The following is a 25,362-nucleotide window of genomic DNA, read 5'->3' on the forward strand; positions in this document are numbered from 1 at the left end:
TTGCAAGTTAACACTCTGATAATTTCATTAGATGGCAAAGAAGTAAACCCTGAAAATGTTCCTCCATGCTGAAGCATCTTATAAGCTATAGGACTTTCTCTCTCCAAGTGGTTGCAAATTTTTAACAAATGAGTAAGATTGTCACATACTTTAAGGATATCTCACCCAAGGAATTGGACTTGCCATATAATGACAACCTTATAAAATAATTCCTGAAAGTTGTAACTACTGTTTCTTTACTTCTGCAGACAGTTGAATTCCACCACCCTCATGGCTCCTGGAAATCTCTCCCAGGTGACTGAGTTCATTCTCATGGGAGTCTCCGATCTTCCAGAGCTGCAAATTCCTCTTTTCTTTGTTTTCTTGCTCATCTATGGGCTGACCATGATGGGGAACCTGGGCATCATCAACCTCACCAGTGTTGACTCTAGGCTTCAGACCCCCATGTACTTTTTCCTCTGATATCTGGCCATTATAAATTTTAGCAACTCGACTGTCATTGCCCCTAAGATGCTGGTCAACTTCTTAGTAAGTAAGAAAACCACTTCATACTATGAATGTGCCACTCAACTGGGAGCATTCCTGGTTTTCATTGTAGCTGAGATCTTCATGCTGGCGGTGATGGCCTATGACCGCTATGTGGCCATTTACAACCCCCTGCTCTACATGGTGGTGGTATCTCGCAGGATCTGCCTTCTGCTGGTGTCCCTCACCTACCTGTATAGCTCTTCCACAGCTGTTGTGGTTTCATCTTGTGTGTTCTCTGTGTCTTACTGTGCTTCCAATGTCATCAATCATTTTTACTGTGATAGTGTCCCTCTGTTGGCACTGTCCTACTCTGATACTTACATTCCAGAAACAATAGTCTTTGTATCTGCAGGAACAAATATGTTTTTTTCTATGACTATAGTTCTAGTATTGTATTTGAATATTGTTTTGTCTATTCTAAGGATGCATTCATCAGAGGGAAGGAAAAAAAGCCTTCTCCACCTGTGCTTCGCACATGACGGCAGTCACAGTTTTCTATGGGACTCTGCTGTTCATGTATTTGCAGCCTCGATCCAGCCATTCCCTAGATACTGATAAAATGGCATCCATGTTTTACACCCTGGTCATCCCCATGCTGAACCCCATGATCTTCAGCCTGAGGAACGAGGATGTGAAAGCTGCCTTAAGGAGGTTCATGGGGAATCTATGCTGTTCCCTTAAAACAATGCAGTTTTTTAAATTTTAGGTGATGAGATGACTGTGACTATCTTAGTAATCTTAGTATTGTTATTGACTTAACAACTTAAATGTATTTCTAGAAAAAAAAAGAGGATCTAGGGTCCAGGAGTTTTTACGTATTACGACTAAGGATTTAGTCATAATAATTATGATATAAGAAAAGCAATGTAATGCTGTAAGACAAATTAGATTCAGAGACATAGGAATGTTATAATTAGGATATATTCAGAGTTGTATTAAAGTTGACATATTCAATCTATTCTTTACAAAGTCTTTCTTCATTTTGCTTAGAGAAAAAACAGCAAGAGAAATCTGTTGTGAGGTGTCATTGTGAGTTAATTGATTCATCTTCTTTAGTCCCACATTCACTTTCATTTTATTTTGTATTAGATTTCCATCTTATGTGTTTGCACAATACATACATATATATACTACATATTTATACATATATAAATACACTTATATGTCTTAAGCTTTCCCAGAATATTATTAAATGAAACACGTATCTAATAAGAATGCTTTTTTTGTTTAACAGTGACAACACTGGGTTCCAACAGTTAAGTTTCCATTTGCAATGTGGAATAATATGGTCACAAGCTAAGAACAAAATTTGTTACAACCTAGTAATCATTTTAGATGGATTTTTTTTTTTTTTTTGAGCAGCAGTGCTGGATGGCCCCCAAACCATGTGTATCCACGTATGGCAAATGAAATAGATTCAAGTTAATCAATACATTTTTAATGAGTTTTCAAGTCAAAATAAAAGGAATATTTCTCAATTTAAAAACAGTTTTTTAAAATTATTTATTTTTTTATTTTTTACAGACTGCATTTTGATTCATTGTACACAAATGGGGTACATCATTTTGTTTCTATGGTTTTGCATGATGTAGATTCATACCATTCCTGAAATCATACATGTACATAGGGTAATGATGTTTGTCTCACTCCACCATTTTTCATACCCTCATCCCTCCTCCCTCTCAAAGTTCCACCATTCTTCTTTCACACCCCACCCATTCTATTACTTTTAAATTTTTAAAATTTTTTTTCCAATTTGTTGTACATGACAGTAGAATGCATTTATACATTTTGATAGATCATACCTAAATGATTAATGCAGTAATAACTTACATTCATGGGTAACATTGAAAAATATTATTTCTGTTCCTAATTCAGAGTATTTTATCACCCTTAAAAATTTCCTAAAGTCTTTTTGTAGTACATTCCGCAGTTGCATATGTTAGGGCAAAATTGCTTATGTTTATCTTTGGAGATTCATTTGCCTACTCTAGAACATTATCTAAAAAGAATGACAAGAAAAGTTGGTGTGTGACTAATGCTATTGAGGCTCCTGCAGTTGCTGCCTGTGTGGGAGTTCATTTCCTTCTGTTGCTGAGTAGTGTGCTCTTTTACATACACCATAATTTATTTTTTACTTGTTGATGAGCAGTTAACATATTATTTTTTCTAGATTATTTTGTGTACAACTTTAGTAACATAAGTGTATGTATATTTTTCTAGATATATTGTGATTCCCTGTAAGTAAAAATCCATGAAGTTAATCCCTGGAGCATAAGTTATTTGTATATTTAACATTATTTTAAACCATCCACCTGTTTGCCAAAGAAGAGTATCAGTGCATGTCAAACAGCAAACTGAGATAACTTCAGGAACCAGAGGTAGTAAACGATAATTAGTATCAGCTTGAAACTAGGTCCTTGGTTAATGGGGCATTTTTTATTTCACTTGAAAAATGTGACTGGGAAAATGTTTTTCATTGTTATTGTTAGTTGATTTTCCAGATACTAAGGAAGTTGAGACTCTATCATGAGATTAATGATAAATTATATTTATAGTTTGATTTATATTTAATGTCTTTCCTATTTTTGCTATATTATCACTTTCATTATTGAATTATAGTTGATAAATATATGTTGCTGAAGTATATATGTGTGTTTATACATTCAAGATGTTTGCATATACAAACACATATCTTGCTATCATTGACATACATAAAATTCTTAATAGATATTTGTAGTCTTTGAATGTATTTTGACTTTAGGATCCACATAAAGCAAAACATTTTCTGGAAAATTCTAGTAATAGAAACATGGCTAATCTAGAATCCAAACTTTTTGTAGATAATTAATTTTAAAAATGGTAATTGTTCTCCTTTGTTAAAAATGCCACATATGGTCTCACACACAAGAAAAATAGTATTATATAAAGTCATGATTACAATGGGTTAAAAACAGTTTTTAGTATGAAAAATGGTGGAGTGAGACAGACATCATTACCCTATGTACATGTATGATTACATGAATGGAATGAATCTGCATCATGTACATAGAAACGAAGAGATGTACCCCATTTGTGTACAATGAGTCAAAATGTAGTCTTTAAAATTAAAAAAATTAAAAAATTAAAATAAACAAATAAATAAACATGCTATATAATTCACTTGCAAAATAAAAAATCAATAGAATATGAAGCTTTTAGTTTTCCAAAAGTTTAATTATTATTATCAAATTAAAATAGTATATGTGTAAAGCCTAAGTCATGTTTATGATGAGCAGTCTTTTTTACATATTCTTCACCTCACATAGCAAACTGTTTCAGGGAGTATGACAAGGAAATTTAATATCTGCTATTAGCTTGATTTCAACTATAGGGTTGAGTAACCTTAAGTATGGCCACCATGCTGAACATTAGCTCTGCGGAACTTAATTGTCCCCCATAACTGAAGTTTTTTCTCTTTGGTCAAAATCTCCAAAACGTCCCCAACCTCTACACCTTGAGACCACCATTCCACTCTTTACAAGTTTAATTTTTTTTTTTTTAGATTTTACCTGAAAATGAGATCATGTAGTAAAACATGACCCTTTATAAAGAATATATGCTATACTACTATGCATGACTACATTTTAAAATTTCCCAAAGTTATATATTTAGTTTTCAGTATTTGGGCATATTGAATAATGATATTATGAAGAATTTTTTTCTGTATTTTAATAACCTGTAATAGTTCTTCAGAATAGGTTTGCAGGAGCAGGTTTTCTTACCAGTGAAGACTTCCATCTTTACCTTTTTCTTTTTTATTTTTTTTTTGACCTGAGATGATTTAAAACACTTACAGTTCTCATTTCATCTGGCAATATCATCATTGGGCCAGTGAAGCACCTGCAATTTTAAATTATTTGTTAATCCCTGTGATTATAGGAAGAATCTAGTCTTCCCCCAGATTTGAATAAATTAGTGTAAAACCCTAACTCCTAGTACTGAGAAGGTGATAGCATTTGGCAATTGGTCTTTCAAGAAGCTATTGAGTTAAAGAGAGATCCTTAAATTGGGTCCTAATCCAAGAGAAAAGGAGATGAGGGCAGAGAGGAAGATGCACCAGACACAAACAGACTAGGAGTATCCATGCCAGGATGCAGCTGAGGAGTCAGCCATCTGCAGGCCAAGGGGTGGCGGATGAGAACGCAAACCCATGGATACCTGGATCTTGGACCTTGGAAATCTTAAATGTAAGAAAATAAATTTACATTATTTAATCCATTCATTGTGTGGTAATCTATTATGGCAGCTAATAAGTCAATCCCAAAAAACCAAAGGCCAAATGTTTTCCCTGATAAGTAGAGGATGATATATAATGGGGGTGGGAGTTGTGGGGAGTGAGAGAAGAATGGGGGAACTTTAGATTATGTAGAAGGAAATGAGAGGGGGGATATGAAAGATGGTGGAATGAGACAGACATCCTTACCCTATGTACATGCATGATTACATGAATTGTGTGAAACTACATCATGTACAACCATAGAAACAAAATGATGTACCCCATTTGTGTACAATGAATCAAAAAGCAGTCTGTAAAAATATATAAATAAATAAATAATTAAAGAAAATAAATAAACCTAGTATTTTTACCCAATCCAAACCACCACCATCTGGTAACTACCCCTGAGCATATAATGTGAATATTCCTCTTCCTTATGTTCTTACAAATTTGCATTATTGTGCAATGTGCATGCATTTACAAAAAGGTCATCATGCCCTATATCTCCACTTGTAAGTTAAAATTAACATCTACAGGACAATCCTGTGTAGCATGTGTGTGTGTGCATGTGTGTGTTTTATGTGCCCAAAGGGAGATTAATCCCCAAAGAAGATAATTTCCCCAATGGATACTGGTTTCTAGATATTTATATTAGACATTACATGCATGAAATGCACATATTTGAGATACAAATCTTTTTCAAAATCCATTCATGTATTAGGAAATTTGTAGTCATTTTCAAACAAACTGCTTAGCTTTTAAATTCTGTGTTTGATTCTTCTCCAACGTTTGTCCATTTTATCACCTGAAGTGTAAATATAAAGGAAATTTTAACAGAATAATTATATTAAATGAGAATCACTTTTGGGAATGGATGTCCTTCTTTAAGTATAAACTTTATAATCTTCCAAGAAATAATTTTAATATCCATTCTGTTGTTGAAGTAGAAGGGATAAAAACCTAACAGAGATGGCGGCGCATAAACATTTTCCTTAGAGATACAGATTGTTCTGATTTGATGGATAGACAACTAGTTCCTAGCTCTTATATATCCCAATTTTGCAATGATGAATCTCTACTGGGAGATGAGATTTGACAGAAACACTTCAATCACCGTATCTGTGAGATATCATGGAATTGACAGTCTGTTGTTCAGACTGATACACAGAACACAGAAGTGTTTATGGAGAATTCCCAGAGAAGGGCTCTGTTAAGGAACCAATCCTAGTTGGCATCTTCCCTGAGGATGTAACAGGAAATATGTGGATCCCAGAGCCACCTGTGCCTCAGAGGTAGGATCCAAGGTATATAGGGCACATGGATTCTCATTGCTGCAGTTCAGAGACTCAAACCTGAGGCAGATTCTCCATTAGAGGTGGGTAGAAACTATTCATCTTATTTTTCCATAAAGACCTATAAAGACATCCAAACCATGGCTAAAATATCCCACTTCACTTTGATTTTGGAAGATGCCATGAATTCCATAAAATAATAAAAAAAAACCCTAATATTTGTTTGTGATATTTTAAGTATTTTCAGAAATACAGGGTGTCAGCTATGACTCAAATATGTTTCCAAACTAAAATTGACTTCATGTCTCATGCTTTAGTAAATTTTATCACCACTGAAACAATGGACTTTTGCTCACTAATTGTGTTTCTATCACTGCTATATTAGCTAAAATGAAAATTCCATGTATACGGAACAGTGAAAGAAAAGTGGATGCATAGCTACCCAAAGTCAAAATCCTGTCCCTCCTTGAGAACATAGCTATAGATAACAAATTTCTTCCAAAAAATTAATAGTTAAATCTGATGACATACAGGAAAATATATATAAAGCATAATTTGGTAATCAATACTATAATGTAATGTATTAGCATAAACCTGTACCTTACACAAAAATTAATCTTCCAGCACTTTGATTCAATTATATCCAAAATGGCTTTGAATAATTATTTTTAAAAAATTTAAATAGAGAATTCCTTTTGGGTGCCCCTGCCCTCCTGGTACTTTCCAGAAGCATAGATTCTTGGTCTCAAGAATGAATCTTCTATGATATTTTCAAGGGGGAAATAAAATCCAGGAAGAAAATACACATTTCTTGAGTTGTCCTTAATTCAACACACCTAAAATTTTTAAATGTTTAAAAAATAAATTCACTTTCTTTGTATTTTTCTCCCTTAAACTAGAATCTCACAGAGGATTGGTCATTAGTGGGAATAGATGAAGAGTAAATGAGGAACACGTTGAAATTATTGGTTACTAGTTCTGTAAAAACTTTGAAATAGAAAAAAAAATACATTGTCATGATTTAGACTGAAGTTAATCAAAAGCCTGTGAAACTAACTGTACCAATGTGCTCCAGACCTAAATATAAAATGTTCAAAGATTGATTGTGAATATTTCATGAGCACCTAAAGCATACTATATTGAAATATCACTTCAATCACTCCATTCTTTCATATTCAAAATGTCATTAACATCAATCCACCCAATTGCCAAAATCAATTTACAGAAGTCCACCTGATCTACCTCACTTTCTTTCCTTCATTTATCTCTCATATAATCCTTGTAAGATTTAAACTTGTTTAAACATGCCCCTAACTGTTCCAAATTTCTGAATCTGTCTCCAGTTTCTCTCCTGGACTCAACCAACATTATCTTGAAAACCACTTTACTGTCCATTAACTAATTTTTTTTAATTCCACTCTTGCTCTACCTCTTACTTTTTAAAATCACTACAATTCATTATCTTCATAAGAGCAAGAGTCAGTTTCTTAAAATTTAAAGCTAGTCATATTATTTATCTATCTTAAAATTTCTGCATAGTTTGTGATTCACTTGAAATTGGAATGAGTACTGTGAGCACTCTAGTCTGATTGTATTAACACCCCACTTCCTTATTACAACACAGTTACACTCTCTTCCATTAAGTTCCCTCCTTTCTCTCCCCTCAAAAAATGAAATAAGTTCTCTAAGTTATTTTCTACTTCAAAGTAAAATTGCACACATTCACTGTGACCTAGAATCCTGGATCATTCTTGCTGAACATGTTCTTGCTTTACAGAATAGCTGATTGCTTGTGATTTTCTAGGTCTTTAGATTTCTATTTCAAGACCTTGAAAGGCCTTTCTTGAATGATGAATGTCTCTTGTGAAATTGTTGTCTAAGGTTTCATTCATACATATATACATATATATATATATCATACATATGTATGATATATATACATCATATATATATATATATATATATATATATATATATATGATTTTCTGTCATTTTCCTTTTCTTTTGCAGTCCTGAAGGTAAAACCCAGGGCCTTGTGCATGCTAGGCAAGCACCCTACCACTAAGCTATGTCCCCAGCACCCCCGCTACTTATCTTAATGTATTTTTTTGTTCTTGTTTAATTCACTTGTTACACTTAATACAAATCTACAGTTCTCTTGTTTTTATGTTTTTTTAAACACATTTTCTTTGCTTCCCTGTAATTGTAATAGTAGGACCAAGAGGTGAAGAGCAAGTAATTTCTCTGAGTCTTGATCATTGTCTGGTACCGAGTTGTAATTCAAACGACATTTGGCTAATAAATAAGAAAATGATGCAAAGAATGAGGAATATTTGGTGTCAGAAACAAACTTAGATACTCAACAGGTCCTGGGCTTATTTTGGTCCTATTTTTCTGATTTGTTTTGTCTTATAACTTCATGTCTTTTTTTTTTTTTTTTTTTGCTTTTTTATTCTATGTGTTTTAGATGGAAAGAAAATGTCAACAGCTCTAGGTTTTAAGTGCTTAGACATCAAAATACAGACTTGACTCTAAAGAACTTCCAGTTTTTAAGGTAAGAATACGGGATAGGACTTACTGGTTTATGTGAATAAATTGTCAATTGTGACTAAATAGGAAATCTAACTAGCTTAATTCAGAGAAGTTGATCAAACTTAAACTACCTGGGAAAACATTTACTAATATTAACGTAGCATGGCGATATATTAATTGTAACTATCACATCAAATAAAATAAGAATGTTTATTATAATTGCAACAAATAGAATTTTAAATTGTGCATCAAGACCACTTAAAATGATTAACTCAAGTTAAAAGCAGATATATTTTTTTCTCCCCTGAGACCATGATTTCTTTTGTTTTTTCTTTTTATTTGTTTTTTTATTTATACAGACTGCATTTTGATTCATTGTACACAAATGGGGTACAAGTTTTCGTTTCTATGGTTAGACACAATGCAGATTCATACCATTCTTGTAATCATACATGTACACAGGAATGCAACATTTAATAAATGAAAATGATGACAAAATAAAATATGATGGAAAGAAATATAGGACTTGTATAAGCTTCTGGAACAAGGAAACAAAGAGTAATGAAGGGAGGGAAGGAAGAAGTACCCAGTAAGTCATCATGTCAGCAAGTTACAGATGATAAAATGTTCACTGTCATATTGTTTTAAAAAATGAAAATGGAAACTAGCAATCTACAAAAGAGCTCTTAGGTCATAACTTCAAATGTTTTTGTCTGAGTTAATAAAATGGAATGTGTAAACAGTAAAAAAACTTAATGGTTGAAAACACAAGTTAAGTTCAGCTAAAACAAATAATAAAAAAAAATAGAAAACAGAAAATGGGGAAGGATGGGGCCTAGAGCCAACTATTCTAGAGAAATACACACACACACACACAAAGTCTCACATCAAGGGGTTGCAAAGGAATATTGGTTTATTCGGTCCTTAAAATTCCTAAGGCCTCCATCAAGTTCATGGAAAAAAGCATAAGTCTTTCAATGTTTTTATACTGAAGACAGTAGAATTCCATTACATTGCAAGGAAGGAAACAAACTGTTCTATGATGCTGGAGCACCTTATAATCTGCCATACTTTCTCTCTCCAAATGATTGCAAATTTTACATAATAGATCTGGAATTTTGAGGTTAATGACTGAGCAAGATTAATGCATAATTTAGGAAATCTCAACCAAGGAATTGGCCTTGCCATATAGTAACAGTCCCATAGAATAATTTCTTAAATTCATAACTATTTCTTCTTTACTTCCACAAACAGAAGAATTTCCCTCGAACTCATGGCTCCTGAAAATGCCACCCAAGTCACAGAGTTTGTTTTCATAGGAGTCTCTGATCTTCCAGAGCTGCAAATTCCTCTCTTCCTGCTCTTCCTGGTCATCTATGGACTGACTGTGATGGGGAACCTGGGCATCATCACCCTCACCAGTGTTGACTCCCGGCTTCAGACCCCCATGTACTTTTTCCTCCGACATCTGGCCATTATAAATTTTAGCAACTCGACCGTCATTGCCCCTAAAATGCTGGTCAACTTCTTAGTAAGTAAGAAAACCACTTCATACTATGAATGTGCCACTCAACTGGGAGCATTCCTGGTTTTCATCGTAGCTGAGGATTTTATGCTGGCGGTGATGGCCTATGACCGCTATGTGGCCATTTGCAACCCCCTGCTCTACATGGTGGTGGTATCTCGCAGGATCTGCCTTCTGCTGGTGTCCCTCACCTACCTGTATAGCTTTTCCACAGCTGTTGTGGTTTCGTCTTGTGTGTTCTCTGTGTCTTACTGTGCTTCCAATGTCATCAATCATTTTTACTGTGATAGTGTCCCTCTGTTGGCACTGTCCTGCTCTGATACTTACATTCCAGAAACTGTGGTCTTTATATCAGCCGCTATGAATATCTTGTTTCTATGACTATAGTTCTCATATCTTATTTCAACATTGTTTTGTCTATTCTAAGGATGCGTTCATCAGAGGGAAGGAAAAAAGCCTTCTCCACCTGTGCTTCACACATGACGACAGTCACAGTTTTCTATGGGACTCTGCTGTTCATGTATTTGCAGCCTCGATCTAGCCATTCCCTGGATACTGATAAAATGGCATCCGTGTTTTACACCCTGGTCATCCCCATGCTGAACCCCATGATCTACAGCCTGAGGAACAAGGATGTGAAGGCTGCCTTAAGGAGGTTCATGGGGAATCTACGCTGTTCCTTTAAAACAATGCAGTTTTAAAGTCTTCAGGTAAATGAAGAGATGCTTATGATTATGTGCTTGTACAAAATAAAGATCTAAAAAAATATAGTTATATAACTGATTTAGTGGCTCCATGGCATTCTTGGATTCATGTGAAATTATAAATTAAATAAAAAAACATTTTTGGGTTCTAAGGGTAATAAAAAAAACAAAGATGCTATTTATCCATTTTGCCCTGTGGGTTTGACAGGTAGCTAATTTGGAAGCAATGTTTTCAGGAGTAAGGAAAGCTATCAGTTAAAGAATTAAATAAACTTGAACGGAGAAAATGTATAATGGACTAGAGAAGTAAAATTGATCTTTTTTATTCTTCAGCTTTCCTTTATGTTTCTCCCCAGGTACAGTTTAGTGTAGTAGATCATCATATCTTGAAATTCTGTTCATTACAGATGAGTAAAATCCTGGATACAAATACGTTACAAAGCTGATCTCACAATTTTACTTAAAAGAAAATTATCCCTATCTTAGTAGTGTTTGTAGTGTTTGAATCAATAGATGATTATCACCACTTGACCTCACATTCTGAATGATAAGCATATTAAGATTGAAATTATTTAATCTAAACAATTTAATGTTACAATTTTTGAATTAAAGACACAATGTAGCACTTTTAATATTCTGGAATTGATCTGAAAGATAGTCAAATCTGTAAATATGTTTATCCTTACACTAAATATCATGTAAGTATCTTAAAGTATCTTGCTATGCAAAATAAATTTACTGTTTTTAATGTTCTTAGGCAATTAATTGACTGTCTTTGTGAAAGTTACTTATACTGTTACAGAAAATATTTCATTGTGCTTTGTAAAAATGTTGTCTTGTCTTCTGGAAGTTCTTGCTCAGTTAGTTTACACCTAAGTCTACTTGACAAATTTAAATTCATGGGGGTAGCCCAGCTGTGTCTCTGAATTATCAAATCAGAATTATAAGATAAAGCCTACACAGTCATATTTTAATAGACTAGATGGTGTATTCTGACAAAGTCTCTTAGGAATTAATATTGGCAAACATCAAAGTACTAGACTGACAACCATATATTAACATTCTGTGCACATGTTCACTTTTCTTATGACTGGGCATTAGTATTGAAGAATGTTAATATAGACATTAAATCTTCAGTCATAATAATTTTAATATAAGTAAGGGAATGTTGTATAACAAAAATATCTATACTCAAAGACATGCAAAGATTGTGATTGCATAACTTCATAGTTGCCTTAATTCTTTGAAGTTTTCGTGTACAAGTCTTACCTCTGGGCTTCTCAGACAGTATTTCTCTTGACTATTAGTTCTCTTTTGTGGATCACAATTTTCTTTTTCCTTGAATATCTACAGTTTTCAGAAGGACACTTCACCTAATATGATGTGGAACTCTGAATTCTGTTCCTCTCTCTCTCTCTGAGATTTGTTGCTCTTATTTTAGTCTGTGGGTTTATTTGGAAGTTCAGTACTAAGATATTTCTCTTGTATACCTTGCATCTGTAAAAGCCTATGCTCTTTTCCTGACTAGCTGATCTGCTAGTCTGTTACGAAATTTCCATTAAATTTATCAGCCAGTTCCCAGTATGTTGATTACTCCAATTACTGCAGTTACCTCACACTCTATTACGACTCCGACCTTTCCAAGAATGACCACTGAAGTAACTTTTGTTTTACAAACACTTCTCTGAATGAGTTTTTAAATGTTATACTCAAATCAATTCAATCCATATCTGAAAGCAAAGTTGTAGGTTTTCTTGGTCTACCTCACTCCCAGGCATTTTAATTTATCCAACATAAATTCCAAGGGTGGACATACATGCCAATTGTATGGATAATTGACAAACTTTGAAAGCAACCAATGTCCTTCAGAGGGCAATTTAACAAATGCATTCATACAAGGGGATACTATTAAGCAAGAAAATCAGTGAGCTATTAATACTACAAAGAAGTAGAAAACCTTCAGTGCATGTTACTAAGTGAAATAAGTGAACCTGAAAGACTACATCATTCCATGCCTAAGTCATTACATGTGAGGAAAACTCTAGAGATGGTGAACAGATCAGTGGTTTCCAGAGGCTTGGGGGAGAAGGTTTGGGAAGGAAGGGTTAAGTAGGAGAAGCCTAGGGTGCATTTTCCTATAGTGAAACTATTGGGCCCAACACTGTTATGGTGGATACATGACACTATGTCTTTTTCTAATACGTACAGAGTCTTACAAAACAAAGATAAATCTTTAATGAATGCTAATTTAGAAACAAATCATTTAAGAGATCCAGAGGACACTGGAAAAGAGTACAGAATGTGACAAGAACATTCTATGGTATTAAAAATATGTGGAATGATTTTTCTGAAGTAGGTAAGGAGAAACATGCTGACTTATTAAACATAGGAAGGACCAGAGAAGTGATACCAAAGTCAAGAGGCACTCTGTACAGCTTAGCACTTGGGCAATAAAACTGTTTCTCATGAGGATGGAGTTTAAAAATTCTAACCATTATACACAGATAAAAAAGAAGTGAACAATTAAGTACATGGTTGGCAGCCACATTTCATACTACTGTAGAAGGAGATTAGACTTTTAGGGAGTGTTCATGGTTGTAATAGATTAGAGGTAGAGACAGAATTGAGACTGAGACCTCCTTAGGACACAGAGAAAGTGAACTGGGCCTTAACTCATGGTCTGAACCACTCAAAGATACTGTGCAGATTCCCAGGATCATAACCTGCTGCTTACTGTGATCTATGCTCTCTTCCATTTCTACCCATGTGCTCTCTTAATCACTATAGGAACTCATCCTTATCACATGACAGAGATGTTTATACAGACTGAGGCAGCAATATGTAAAACTAACTTAGTTCCAGGATAGCCAACTGACTATGCATCTCTTGCAAACAATCCTTTCAGATGAATAAAATTCTCTCTTCCTCTTTCTGGGGAGCCAGTCATACATTCTGGTTAGTGCTTATTTCCCTTCTCTTAGGAGAAGCTCTAATTAAAAAAAACAAAAAAAAAAAAACAAAAACAAAAACAAAAACCCTTGCCTGTAGTTCTCTTGCCTCATTTGCTTTTGTTTCTACTGTTACCAAGTCAAAATTCCTATGTCCAGCATCATTTGGCAACTCTGACAGGAAACTGTAAGATGAATTCAGGGTGAGACCTGCCCAGATGGGGACACTGGATGTGATGCCTGCCGACTATGTTCACCTAATGTAGATGCTCTGAATTTACACACTGAGTTAGTTGTATATATGTTTATATACACATGCACACAATGCTCTGCCAGCTGACACATATTCTAGACACATATTCAGTCCAATAGCAACAAAAAAAACCAAGAACACAAATAATGTTTTCTAATAACATTCTTCAGTAAAAAGACCCAGAAATTCTTTGAAACATGACCAGGAGAGGGAGAGAAGTTTACATGATGATTCCAGAGAATGTTAATAGTGTCAGAGAGTTAGGAACTAAATAAATAAAATCTACCACACAAGTAGAAGAAAGTCGATAGCATAATTATTAAAAAAAAAATAAGGAAACAGGCAAATGTCCTCTACAGAAAAATTCACAGGAATTTATGTAGATCCTCTACCTTCAAGGAGATGAATGATAACTCCCTACTCCTTACATGTGAGTATCACATACTGACTTCCCTCCAAAAATCACAGAAGGGGAAGGAGCAGAGAGTCACTTTGGAGTGGAGAAATCTGACAAACACTACTAATACAGAACTGGGTCTTCCAAGAAGCAGAGGCACCCTGAAGTCCTGCCCTTCAATCTCCATTTCTTGTGATGGAGTCAGGAAGATTTCAGACCTATCCATCAGTGTAATAGGTATGCAATTATTAAAGGGATAAGAAAAGGCAATGGGGACACTCTCAAGGGAGAGTGTGGATCCTCTCATAAAGGAGGACAGCGTGCCTCTCTTGCACTCCAGTTTTACTGGGTATCCCAGAGTAATTTCCAGAGGGTCCTGCCCAGTCTACCTCTTGACTTTTGACTGACAGCAAGACAATTCTAGGTCACCTTGGCCAATGCTGACCCATTCTAACTGTATTCTTAACCATATGTTCCTACGGATGTTTTCATTAGTAGGAATTATCTTCATCAACTTGAATTTCAGGATCTGTTCCCCAAAGTCTTCTTCCTCCCCATTGACACTATCCCAGGTAGTGTTATCTACTGCAGATAACAGGTAGTTTGCTGAGGAATGTGACATATCCTGTCCATTAGCCCAAGCAGGGCTGCAGGTAAATCGCTTTTTGGAAAGGAAAGCATGTGGGAGTCAGCACAATGGGTCCATTTTATAGCATTCTTCTCTTAACCTCTTGTTCTCACTATCCTCGTCTGTCTGTCCCCTAACATACCTTAGCCAGGTGATCAAGATTAATGTAAGCAGGAAGTCACACTGATATTAAGGACAGTTAGTAACTACATTGTTGACAGATAGTGATCACATTTTGTAAAGATGCAGTTTTGAATGTCAGTTGATTTCTATGATTTTTCTCCCCAAGCTTCATGAGCCTAGTCTAATCTTAGAGGAAAAGATCATCAGAGAAGCCCAATTTAAGGCATTTTAAAAGATACTTGATTAGTATGCTCCTCAACATTGTCACATCATAAAAATTAAGGAAAGCCTAAGAAATTCTGACCACCTGGAAGAGTTTCAGAAACTGTGATTACAAGATGCACCAGTCTATTTTGGATGGGATATTCAAACATAAAGGGACATTGGGTGAAAACCTAGGAAATCAGAAAAGGGGATGAAATTTCTTTACAATGGCAACGAAAGTACTAGCACAGCCATCAGCATCAATCAGGCTGCCGAGAGCCACGGTGCTGCCTCACCTTCCTCTTCTCTGGAGTTAAATTGAATTTTACTTTAAAAAGTAAATCTCAACAAAAATCAGCTTATGGAACCAAGTTCAGAATTTTCTTTCCCACAAAAACCTGGGGTCTTTTTATTCTAAAATAAGACTGATTAACAACAAGCTGTCAAGAAGCATGGGCTTGATACCTGAGAAGACTGTAGACTTGGTGATGTTTGCTACCACTGGATCTAGGTGCTGGCAGCCACTAAGGTGCCACTGCGTCTGGCTACTTTCTGCCAATGAAAATGGGAATTATATTTATCTACAATAACAGATATAAATATGCAAATCTGTATTTACCTCTTTCTTGCTACCTACCTACCTACCTATCTATAGAACTTCCTATGTAGAGGAACTTGTGTAAATACTGATAACACTGACTAATCCACCTTCCCAGGATTCATGGAGTTTCCCCACAGATCACGTTCAACTCTTGATCTGACAGTAGAAGTCTTGCTTTTCTCATCTATAACCTTATCCCTTATCTGCTCAAGTTGATATAAAATATCGAAGTTGTCAGCCAGTGCTACCATCAAAATAACTAAAACCCAGCTGGGCGCAGTGGTACATCCCTGTGATCCAGGTGGCTTAGGAGACTGAGGCAGGAAGATCATGAGTTCAAAGCCAGCCTCAGAAACTTAGTGAGGCTCTAAGCAACTTAGTGAGACTCTGTCACTAACTGAAATATAAAAAAGAGCTGGAGATGTGGGTCAGTGGTTAAGAACCCCTAGAGTTCAATACCTGGTACCAAAAACAAAAAACCAAAAACAAAACAACACAAAACCAAAAAAAAAAAAAAAAAACTAAAACCCATCTCACTGCACCACCTTGAAAGTGGGTGATACAGTTTTCCATAGTCCCACCCAGTTCAGCAATTTTCTAAGGGTGCATATGGAAATTCTGCATGGTCAATAAAATGTTTCTTACTAAAACTGCTCTTTGACTATGACTGAATTACCATGAAAAAATTTGGGTACACTTATATATTAACTTTAGGGCCACTGATTACCTATAGAATCATTAGAATCACTCCTCAAGTCCTCAAATTTAACAAGGGTATGCAACAAATTTTAAATTTTGCCATTAAAAAGAAATTGGTTTAGCTGGCAAAATTTTGGAACTAGAAATCTCATATTTCTTCAATATAGAGTTGTATTTCTGACAATTTTAGAAAGATGTATTTTATCTGTAATAATTTTCCTAGGAGAAAATTACTAATAGTCATTTTGTATGCCTGATCTATGATATATAATTTATTTAATTATTAACATAACATTTATTTCACTGACTAACTTGGGATTCTAGGAAGTGCACATTTATTAGTGGTATCATAATTTTATCTAATTACAAAGACATATCTAAGAGATTTAATGTAATTACTTTGTGTAAATAGACCCTTCCATAAAGCTCTCACATAATTATCCTCTCTGCCAGCTCAGAAGGGAATGTGAGATAACTAACAGTGTCCCAGGAGAGCCTTCTCAGAAGATGTGGGATAAAAAGTACACTTTATTTCAAACCTCTCAGAGGTTTAAAATGAGGATTAAAACAAACAGATAACATTCAGAAACTCAGTCTAAATAGCCAAAGTGGAAAAACAAGTATTGAGAATATTCTGATTCTCCTTTAGAGGAGAGACCCCTGGACTTCCCTAGGAAGGATCAGTGGATCAGTGAGAACTCAGAGGTCCTGCAGGATAATGGGTTCATTAGGTAACCCCGTCTTCCAGTTCTGCCATCCTCGTGCCAGGGATGTGAGAACAGGTGTTTCTCCTGGATGACATCTTTGTCCAATTCCTCATCACAGGAGTTGAATTTGTACTGCAGTCACTGAAACACCAGGCAATGCTATTCCAAGAGGTCTCATAATTTTACCATTTAATGAAAAATAAATTGGTGTTTTGCCATTTCAAAAATAAAGCAAAGCCAAGAAATGGAAACTACCAAGTTGTTCTGTAGAGATTGCACAGAGATGCAACTTGTTAATTTTTGAAAGCAGGTAACATGATACCACATATGTGATATACTGATGGAGGGATTGTTGATGTTTTGATATCAGTACCATAATAACAATAACAATGTGGTTCCATCTTTGACAGCAAAATTAAAAATCAATCATCAGATTCATCTACACATGGATAGTCTTCTAATTTCGAGGAATGACATTTTCCATAGCTCCATTAAATATCAAGCCCTTGAAGGAATGCTGAACATTAATTCCTTTCTTTTTTTTTTTTCATGAATAAGGCAAAATTACAGAGTATCTAATTTAAGAAAAAGGCCAGAGGCTGTAGGCTATTTACATATTGCTCCCTTTCCAAAAGGTGTTCAGCAGGGCTTGTGATCATGTGGAGAATGAGAGTTCCTGGCAGAGGGAGTATCAGGTGCAAGAATCCCTGAGTGGAACAGCGCTACACTCCTTCAGAAACTGCCCTTACACCAGTGTGGTCAGGGTGTGGAGGCCCCGGCAGAGATTCAGCAGTGGAAGACAAAGCCATTTTAAACACAGAAACAAAGAACTGCCATACTAGTCTTGATCCACCAGAAAGCAGCTGAGTGAGCCTGGGCAAGTCATTACAATTCTGTCAAAGCCACTGAGTGCCATTCTAAGTAATTCTCCTGGAGACCAACACAAGTGTCAGCAATGTTGATCCCTATTCGAAGCAGCAGAACAGGGAACTGATAGAACCCTCACTTGGTCCTCACTTTCACTGGGGTATCTTTTTAGAGCATATAGATAAGAACAGATTAAACTAGGAATAAAAACTCATAATTAATAATTATTCTCCACACTGTTTTCCAGAGTGGCTGCACCAATTTGCAACTCCACAAGCAATGTAAAAGTGTTTCCCCACATCCACGCCAACATCTATTATTGTTTGTATTCTTGATAATAACCATTCTGATTGGAGTAAGATGAAATCTTAGAGCTGTTTTAACTTGCATTTCTCTATTTACTAGAGATGTTGAACACTTTTTCATATATTTATTAATTGCCTATATGTCTTCTTCTGTAAAGTGTCTGTCTAGTTCCTTGGATCATTTATTGATTGGGTTCTTTGTATTTTTGGTGTAAAGTTTTGCAAGTTCATCCTCAGAAAACTTGGAATGGACCACCTTTTGACCCAGTTATCCCACTCCTCCTTTTATACCCAAAGGACTTAAAATTAACATACTACAGTAATGCGGTGACATCAATGTTTATAGCAGCTCTATTCAAAATAGCTAGATTGTGGAACCAACCTAAATGCCCTTCAACAGATGAATGGATAAAGAAACTGTGGTATATATACACAATGGAATATTATTCAGTCATAAAGAATAATATTATGGCATTTGCAGATAAATGGAATTGGAGAATATCATGCTAAGTGAAATAAGCCAATCCCAAAATCTAAAGGTCAAATGTTTTCCCTGATAAGTGGATGATGATATATAATGGGGATGGGGGTGTGGGGAGTGACAGAAGAATGGAGGAACTTTACATTATGTAGAGGGAAATGAGAGGGAGGAGGGGGCGGGGCTGTGAAAAATGGTGAAATGAGACAGACTCCATTACCCTATGTACATGTATGATTTCAGGAATGGTATGAATCTACATTGTGCACAACCACAGAATCAAAAAGATGTACCCCATTTGTGTACAATGAATCAAAATGCAGTCTGTAAAAATTTAAAAAATTAAAAAATTATCTAATAACTAGAAAGTTAATCAGAAATTTTTCTTCTAAACATTGCAATGTATGGAGAAGAAATATGAGGCACCCCAGAGAAATTTTGTTTTATCAGTTCAACTCAAACTGTAACAAATTCTGTTGCTGATGCTGAGTATTTTCTCCTGCGTTTTATTATAGGATTCTTGGTGAATGGCTCCAGCTTAAGAATCAGCAGCTACAGTGCATGCTTCCATAAGTATGGAGACCCCATAGTTTCTCAGAATCTTTTTATTTCTCTGATATTTAGAAAATCTAATTATTATGGGAACTCATAGATCACTTAAAAGTAAAAAAGAATAGGATTATGTGATGTGCTTTGGTATACATCCACTCAATGTTAATACTTAATCAATGTTAAATACAAATATATCCATCCAGTTTAACTATACAAGAAGAAAAATCTTTAATTCACTATGCTTGTTTACCAGAACAGTCAAACTGTGTCCACTGGAAATGGTTTTATTATATTTTTACTTCCAGACACAATGTTTTATAAGCTTTGTGATGAGATGTAAGAGTCAGGAAATACATACTGCCATATGGACCAGCCCATGAGTTCAGAGCTACAACATCGTAAGCACATGCCCAGAGATTTACCAAATGTCTTATTCAGACAGTGTTGAGGATGGGCCCTTCTAAGAATTGGATGCATTTTTCATAGAAAGCTACTTTCAAGATTTTTACAAGATAGTTCCTGCCTTTCGAAGTCAAACTTGAAGAATAACACTAATAATTTAAGTAAGCAAAAATATTTAAAAATAAACTTATAATAATATTTTAAGAATTTGGAAGAGTTTAGCAATAATGCCACACTAGATGCAGAGTTACAAATCTAGCATTCTTTAAAATTAGGGACTCACATTAATAAAGGTCCCAAGGGAGGAGCGTGTATTTTAATTCGTTTTGATAATCTTGTTTCCTCCTTCTCTGAAGTAAGATCCTTTGGGACAGATGCTAACAAAATCACACAGCCAGACTCTATATGCACCCAGTATGAGGAAATAAAGAACCACATTCTACCTAGGTTGGTTGAAAGAATATATTTGACTTTGAAAGTAAAGGTAAGCATGACTTTTTAAATCAAATGCATTCCATGCACAAATTTCACAGTTTTGTGTTTTAAAAGTGGAAAAGAAAACTGAGGAAGAGATGAGAAAAACAAAGGAAGTTTGGATAAAGCTTTCTTTCCCTCTGGTCTAGGTTCTTGTGCTTTTCTGGGCTCTATATGCAGACTCCATGTACTGTTGGACGTTACTAGTTCTCACTACATATTATTGCATGATGAACACATGAATTAAAATTGCCTCCTAAGAAAGTGGCACACAGACATAATCAAGGGAAATGTGAGGCCCAGAATTTCTGCTCTCTTGATCATAGAGCAGCATGAGAGGTAACTTTGGGTACTATTTGTATGCAATGTGGTCACCTGCTCAGTGAAAATGGTGTGGTGTGTTGTAGATTAGAGTGCAGATTCAAAACTTTGCTTTTCACTACTAGTACTTCACACCTAAAAATTTTAAGATGCTGACAAGCATTCTTTTGGTTACATAGGACAGAATACCATAACACAAAGGAATATTTCTGTGCATTCTACGGAGTGAGTATTATTCTGGGTATATTTACTAGTTCCATGCCTTCTTAGAGGGAGTGTTATTTCTTTACCTGTGATAAAAAATGTTGGAGTCTGACAGTTATTGTTCTACAGAAGATTCTTGGTTCGAGCAGCAAAATAAACAAATATTTTATTATCATTTTGTCTCCCTTTTTCTTGTTTTTGTTTTTCTTGTTTTAGTTTTTAATTTTTACTTATTGAATTATTTTTGCTTAAAATTGACCTTCATTTTTTATTAAACATGAAAATTAGAGATTTGGAATTTATGGGTTCTTAGGTTCTTATTTCCTAAAATTTTCATGTTGCTAAAACTAGACATTAAAATGTGTATTAGTACTTCAAGAAGAAACATACAATTAGTTTAGGGTAAAATGAAGGTTAAATTAGTATTGCTGGTAAGTTATTACTCGCTAAATAGTGTTGCTCAATAAACATTGGTTAGAAAAATAAAAGTAAAAATAATTAAAATGTATTCTTGACAATGAAAGCAATAGCTATAAGTAAACAAAGGCTATTAGTATATTCTGAAGAGCTGTGAGGAAGCCTGAGATTTTATTTTATTTGTATATTTATTTGTGAGGTAAATTCATAGTATGTGAAGCAAATTATGAGTTTTTCTAAGAAACTCATCTTTATTTTTCAGAAAGAGAGAGAAAAAGAAAAAAGGAAAGAAGAAAAGGAGTATGGAAAATACAATATTTCAGATTATTTGAATATCCAATAATTCAATTGTGAAAATTAGCCAAAATCATTAAAAATAAATGTAGAAAGATATTAAACTTTTAACATAGTAGGGAAACAAAAAATATGTGCAAGATATGATTCAAACCTGTTTTCTTAACAAAAAGATAAAACACTGAAAGAGACACAACCTAACTTATAAATTAACTTATAGAAAAATTTCCAAATCTCTTTGAAAGCAAACATGTTTTATCCTAGTTTACAATATATTATAAGGTTTTGTGAGAAATAATTCCCTTTTATCTTTCCTTTATCTAGTGTTTTAAAGATGTTGGTGGAGTATTATATACACATAAAAATCTAGAAATAATTTAGTTTTCTAAAACTAGAATAAACAGAATATTTTATTTTGAGAACATTCTGACGAATGATGTGTACTCCAGAGTAAAAATCATGGATTTGAAACCAAACTGTACTTAAACAGGTTGTCTGATATTGTTGCTATTTATTCACCTTTGCCATTTGCAAAATGGGCGTGAATATATTAACATTAAGATATAGTAAGATTAAATGAAGTCTGTTAGATACCATGATGTGCCTTCCACAAAGTTAACTATCTTTAATATTTCAATTGGTAACATATCATGAAGATTATTTTGTAACCTAGAATGCCTATATTTAAAATATAATTAATGTAAGGTAGAAAAATACAAAACCATATTTCTGTCAACATTGGGATAATGAGTAGATTTGTTCACATGGACAAGATAACAAATCTTTCAGAGAAGATGAAACTTACAGACATCAACTTGTTGTAGATATCAATATCTGTTCAATAAAACTATAGCAATTTAACAAGTCGAACTGTACATTTAAAAAACTTGAGGCAATGGTGGCCACTTCACATCAGCTATCTCTGAATAAACAATGAACGTAGGGAAAATAAATAGTCCTTGTCCACAAGAATTTCTTTCTGCTACCCATCATATTTCCAGAATCTCAGAATGCTAGCAACCCCTAGTACTGGGAGAAAAACACAGAACAACCCCTTTGCAAGATATCAAAGTATGAAAACACCTTTTCGAGTAAGCATAGTATAAATACACAAGCTGGACTTAACTATTCTCTCTTCTTCTTCATCCTGATGTCCTGAAGACACATGGTTCAGAAAAATTGCACCCAAGTGACAGAGTTCATTCTCATGGGCCTCACGGATCGCCAGGAGCTGAAGATGCTCCTTTTTGTGGGATTCTTGTCCATCTATCTTTTCACAGTAGTAGGCAACCTGGGTTTGATCCTGGTCATTAGAACAGATTCCAGACTCAACACACCAATGTACTTCTTCCTTAGCAATCTGGCTTTTGTTGATTTCTGTTACACTTCTGTCATCACACCCAAAATGTTGGAAATTTCTTGTATCAACAAAATGTTATATCCTTTAGTGCCTGTGCCGCACAGTTAGGCTGCTTCCTCAGCTTCATGATATCAGAGTGCTTGCTACTGGCTTCCATGACCTACGATAGATATGTAGCCATTTGCAAACCTCTGCTCTACATGATCACAATGTCCCCAACTACCTGTATCCAGCTTATAGCTGTGCCCTATGGCTACAGCTTCCTGATGGCACTGTTTCATACCATCCTCACCTTCCGCCTCTGCTATTGCCACTCCAACACTGTCAATCACTTCTACTGTGACAACTTGCACCTCCTCAGGTTAGCTTGCTCAGACACTAGCTCCAAGCAGCTGTGGGTTTTGACCTGTGCTGGGGTCACATTCATTTCCTCTGTTCTCGTAGTCTTTGTCTCCTACATGTTCATTATTTCTTCCATCCTGAGGATGCGCTCAGCTGAGGGAAGACGCAAGGCCTTCTCCACATGTAGCTCCCACATGCTGGCAGTGACCATATTCTATGGCACCTTGATCTTCATGTACTTACAGCCCAGTTCTACGCATTCCCTGGACACGGACAAGATGGCCTCTGTCTTCTACACAGTGATCATCCCCATGTTGAACCCCTTGATCTACAGCCTCAGGAACAAGGATGTGAAAGAGGTTGTGAAGAAAATCATTATGAATGGACACCAGGCTTTTGTGTCCATGAAACTAAAAACATGACTTCAATAAACAAACAAACAAAAAAAAAGACTTTTCTTAGTTGTCTGTTTTCTCTGTTAATAAAACCAGTTATCCTGCCTTGGACAAATGTGATAATCAATAAAGATCAGTTCACTGTAAAGTATAATCATTCTCTGTATTTTTGTAACCACTTTTGACTTAGAATTACATTTCCCATAGAAAATGACATAATGATTTACATTGTAATTTTCACATAACAATATTATATTTTAAATTATCTCATCGGATAGCTATAAAACTAGATGCTAATCCACAATAGACAAAAGTGAAGGCACTCCAAATTATAAGGGTTATAAGAGTGCTTTAACATTATATTCAAAATTGAATTTGAATAATATATTCTAAATTAAATGTAATGATATTTTCTGATAAAATTATACAAATAATTTCCACTGAAATTTCTACCAGAATTTTCACTGAAGATATTTTTTTCCCTCAGGGTAGATTAGGAAATGCCTGAAATAATTATTGATTTTCATGTGAAGTGTGGAGTGAAAGAATGGTACTTCTACAGAGAGAGCGAGATCTGATTCGCCGAAAATAACCTACCAAGACCAGCATAGTCCTTTACGCAATAATTTATCAAGAACACAATGGTAACAGTGCCAACTTTGAGAAAGTCTGTCCTGAGCAATTATATGACTACCAATTGTTATGTGGTCAAGATGGTTGATTTTTAGTGTTGCTCAATTCTTTTAGAGACTTGTTGGTTTTTTCTTTCTTTGTTCTACCAATTATTAAGACTGACATTAAAATCCCAATTAAAAGTTGCTTAAACTGTTCTTGTCTGTCAATTTTTATTTCAGATATTTTGGGGTTTATTTGTTATTTGTGCATGAGTTTATAATTGCTAAATTTTCTTGTTTTCTCCTCTTACCATTGTTAAAAGTCTCTCTGTTTTCTGTTAGTGGTTATTGCCTTAAAGTCTTTTTTTTTTCACTGTCATTAGTGTAACCATTATTGCTTTCTCTTGGTTAACATTTGCATGGAATAATATTCCAAAGTCTTAGTATATTTGTGTTTTGGAGTATATCTGGTGTCTCTTAAAGATAGCAAATAACTGAATCTTGCCTCTTTAATAATCTCTGCCTTTTCACTGGAGTATTTAACCCATTATTATTTCTTTTTTTTTTCCATTCATACAATAGATGGCAGTGTTCTTTTATTTTTCCCTTACATTTTTAATAAAAGTACAAATATACTCATGGTAAAAAATGCCTGTAGTACAGAATGATCTAAAATAATAAGTAAATATCCTTTTCCTATAACATGGCAGATCTGATGTCTTCAAATTCCTTTAAGAGTCATGTGAGTAACACACCAACTAAGTCTTTTCAGGACTTTGGAACGGTGTTGATTGTCTCCTGTAACACCTCTGCTACAGAGGAAACATGCAGACTTCTCCTTCATAAAGAAAATTTAAAGGGCAACATGCACACACTGCTCAGAGACAGCACAATCCAGGTAGCACCTCAGACACCACTGGGTCTAGTTCTGGCTCCTG

At 34.9% G+C, this 25,362-nt stretch overlaps 1 protein-coding gene and 2 pseudogenes across 1 annotated transcript; all 3 read left to right on the plus strand.

Annotated features, from left to right (window-relative positions):
- The first annotated feature begins 270 nt into the window (after positions 1-270).
- LOC124975046 (olfactory receptor 8J1-like) lies at positions 271-1,234 on the plus strand (annotated as a pseudogene).
- An 8,649-nt stretch (positions 1,235-9,883) lies between these two features.
- On the plus strand, positions 9,884-10,836 carry LOC124975047 (olfactory receptor 8J1-like; annotated as a pseudogene).
- Positions 10,837-22,878: 12,042 nt separating this feature from the next.
- Positions 22,879-23,837, plus strand: LOC124975048 (olfactory receptor 8U9-like). The gene is given in 2 exon segments (XM_047537934.1): positions 22,879-23,119; positions 23,122-23,837. Coding segments are annotated over 2 exon segments (957 nt in total).
- The last annotated feature ends 1,525 nt before the right edge of the window (positions 23,838-25,362 follow it).

This window comes from Sciurus carolinensis, unplaced genomic scaffold (genome assembly GCF_902686445.1).
Source record: "Sciurus carolinensis unplaced genomic scaffold, mSciCar1.2, whole genome shotgun sequence".
NCBI classification, from domain to species: domain Eukaryota; kingdom Metazoa; phylum Chordata; class Mammalia; order Rodentia; family Sciuridae; genus Sciurus; species Sciurus carolinensis.